The following is a 2,500-nucleotide window of genomic DNA, read 5'->3' on the forward strand; positions in this document are numbered from 1 at the left end:
CCAGTGCGATCGATGTGGTGCCTACTATCACCACACACTGTTACACCGGCCAATAGCAAAGAGTTTTGCACCATCCCGTAAGTACAAGAGATCTCCAACTGGGAGTGTTGAGGTGTTCAGCAATGAGAACATACCTGACTGTTACGAGAAATTAGGTACACCTAGTTCCTCAACTGGGGGTGGCATAGAATCCAAGGGAAGTGTGACCCCAAGTGTTAATTCTCCATTAACAGATGCTCTACCCTGTGCTGATATTCTTGATTGTGAGCCTGATGGGAGGATTATGATGATCCTGCCTGTCCGAGTGAATAACAGCGTCTCCACTTACGCCTTCATAGATGGTGGTGCTGCACCAACTCTGGCTGCTCGAAGCTTAATACAACGTTTGGGAATCCAAGGCCTACCAGTGAGGCAAGCAATGAAAACTGAAAATGGAATATTCATGTGCAACGAGTGTGTACCACTTATGTTGAGCAGCATAGGCGGTGGAAATAACATTACCGTAAATGAAGTGTACATTACAGACAAACTCAGCATGACTACTGACAGCATGATGCCCGTGAACTGGACTAAAAAATGGCTTCATCTGAATGATGTGGATCTACAAAGATTGCCTGGCGACAATCAAGAGGTGGAAATTATAATTGGACTCAATAGCATTTTGAACCGTCACATACTCGACCAGAGACATGGGACTGATGACGAACCCTCAGCCTATCTTACCAGATTTGGCTGGGTTGTCTTTGGACCAACTGGCCTCAGGAATCCTTTGCCTGCCCCGGTATATCATATTTCCCCAACACAAGATCTTGGTGAGTGCTTACGAGAGCACTTCAATGCTGACTTTTGGGAAAAGGAAGTTCATTCCCAACGTGAAGATTCGCTGGAAGATAAGTTATTCTCCGATAAGATCTCACAGTCCATCCATCAAGAATCGGGTAAATATGTAGTCAAACTTCCCTTCAGGGACAGTAGTCCACTTCCAAACAATCGTGAAATGGCTGTACGTAGAATGAAAAGCCTCAAAAGGAAGCTGGAATCTGACAAGACTTTCAAGGAGACATACATCACTCAAATGGAAAAGAATATAAGTAAACAGTATGCTGAAATAGTACCTCCATCAGGATTAGAACGAAATGATGGTAGAATATGGTACATGCCACCTCATGCTGTGCGTCATCCCACTAAGCTGAAGGTACGTGTCGTCTATGACCTTAAAGCTAAATTCAATGGCACTTCCCTAAATGACCATCTTCTTCAAGGGCCAGACCTCACAAATCCTCTAATAGGGGTACTCATGCGGTTCAGGCATGGTCACTATGCAGTCACAGCGGACATCGAGGAGATGTTTTATCAGGTCAAGGTTCCCCTGGAGGATCGTGATGTGTTCCGTTTTTTATGGTGGCCAGATGGTGATATCAATAAGCCTGTAAGTGATTACCGAATGAATGTTCATGTTTTTGGTGCTAGATCCTCTCCTAGCTGTGTAAATTATGCCTTAAGGAAGACTGCTGAGGACCACGGTGAGGTTTTTGATGAACAAGCTGTCACTGCCATAATACAAAGTTTTTATGTTGATAATCTCCTACTGGCCCATGATGACAAAGAGAGACTGATAAAAATCATCAAAGATCTCATTGCTCTCTGTAATGCAGGTGGTTGGCGTCTGAACCAATGGACAGCCAATAACAAGGACGTGCTCAAGAAGATTCCTGAATCGGAGAGGGATGCGTCGGTTGCTTCTCTAGACCTCAGTAAGGATGATCTCCCAGTTGAAAGGACCTTGGGTGTACACTGGTCGATGGCCGAAGATTGCTTCACATTCAAAATCTGCCTTGGCGACAAGCCACTAACACGCCGAGGAGTTTTATCTATTGTAGCATCTATATATGACCCACTTGGCATGGTGGCGCCCTTGACACTGCCAGCAAAAATAATTCTTCAAGACATGTGTCAGATGCAGTTAGGCTGGGATGAAAATATGGGTGATAAGGAAGCTGCTCGTTGGAGAAAATGGTTGGAACAGTTACCAAAATTGTCAAGATTTAAGCTGCCACGAAGCCTAGTGCCTATTTCCTTTGGTTCCGTCATTTCTTATCAGCTCCATCATTTTGCAGATGCAAGTCAGTCTGGTTATGGCACAGCCTCCTACTTGAAGATGGTAAATGCCTCGGAAAGGGTATACTGCACTTTGGTTATGGCACGAGCAAGAGTTGCACCTCTGAAACCGACAACTATTCCAAGACTAGAACTGACGGCTGCCACCATTGCAGCTCGAATGGACTGTAAATTACGAAAGGAACTGGGGTTGAAATTGGAAGATTCAGTCTTTTGGACAGACAGTACTTCAGTGCTCAAGTACTTGTTCAATCAGAAGGCTCGTTACCACACCTTTGTCGCAAATCGAGTGAACCTAATCCGAGAACTGTCTTCAGCAAGTGCTTGGAGATATGTAGACACAAAGAGTAATCCTGCTGACCTTGCATCTAGAGGTCTTGAT

At 44.7% G+C, this 2,500-nt stretch overlaps 1 protein-coding gene across 1 annotated transcript in view; it reads left to right on the forward strand.

Moving 5' to 3' along the window:
• LOC138862531 (uncharacterized) overlaps positions 1-2,500 on the forward strand; it is a 4,641-nt gene that overhangs the window by 482 nt on the left and 1,659 nt on the right. The window contains exon 1 of the mRNA XM_070124936.1: positions 1-2,500. This exon is cut by the window's left edge and continues 482 nt beyond it; it is cut by the window's right edge and continues 1,659 nt beyond it. Coding sequence (XP_069981037.1) covers positions 1-2,500 — 2,500 coding nt within the window.

This window comes from Penaeus vannamei, chromosome 9 (genome assembly GCF_042767895.1).
Source record: "Penaeus vannamei isolate JL-2024 chromosome 9, ASM4276789v1, whole genome shotgun sequence".
Lineage (NCBI taxonomy): Eukaryota > Metazoa > Arthropoda > Malacostraca > Decapoda > Penaeidae > Penaeus > Penaeus vannamei.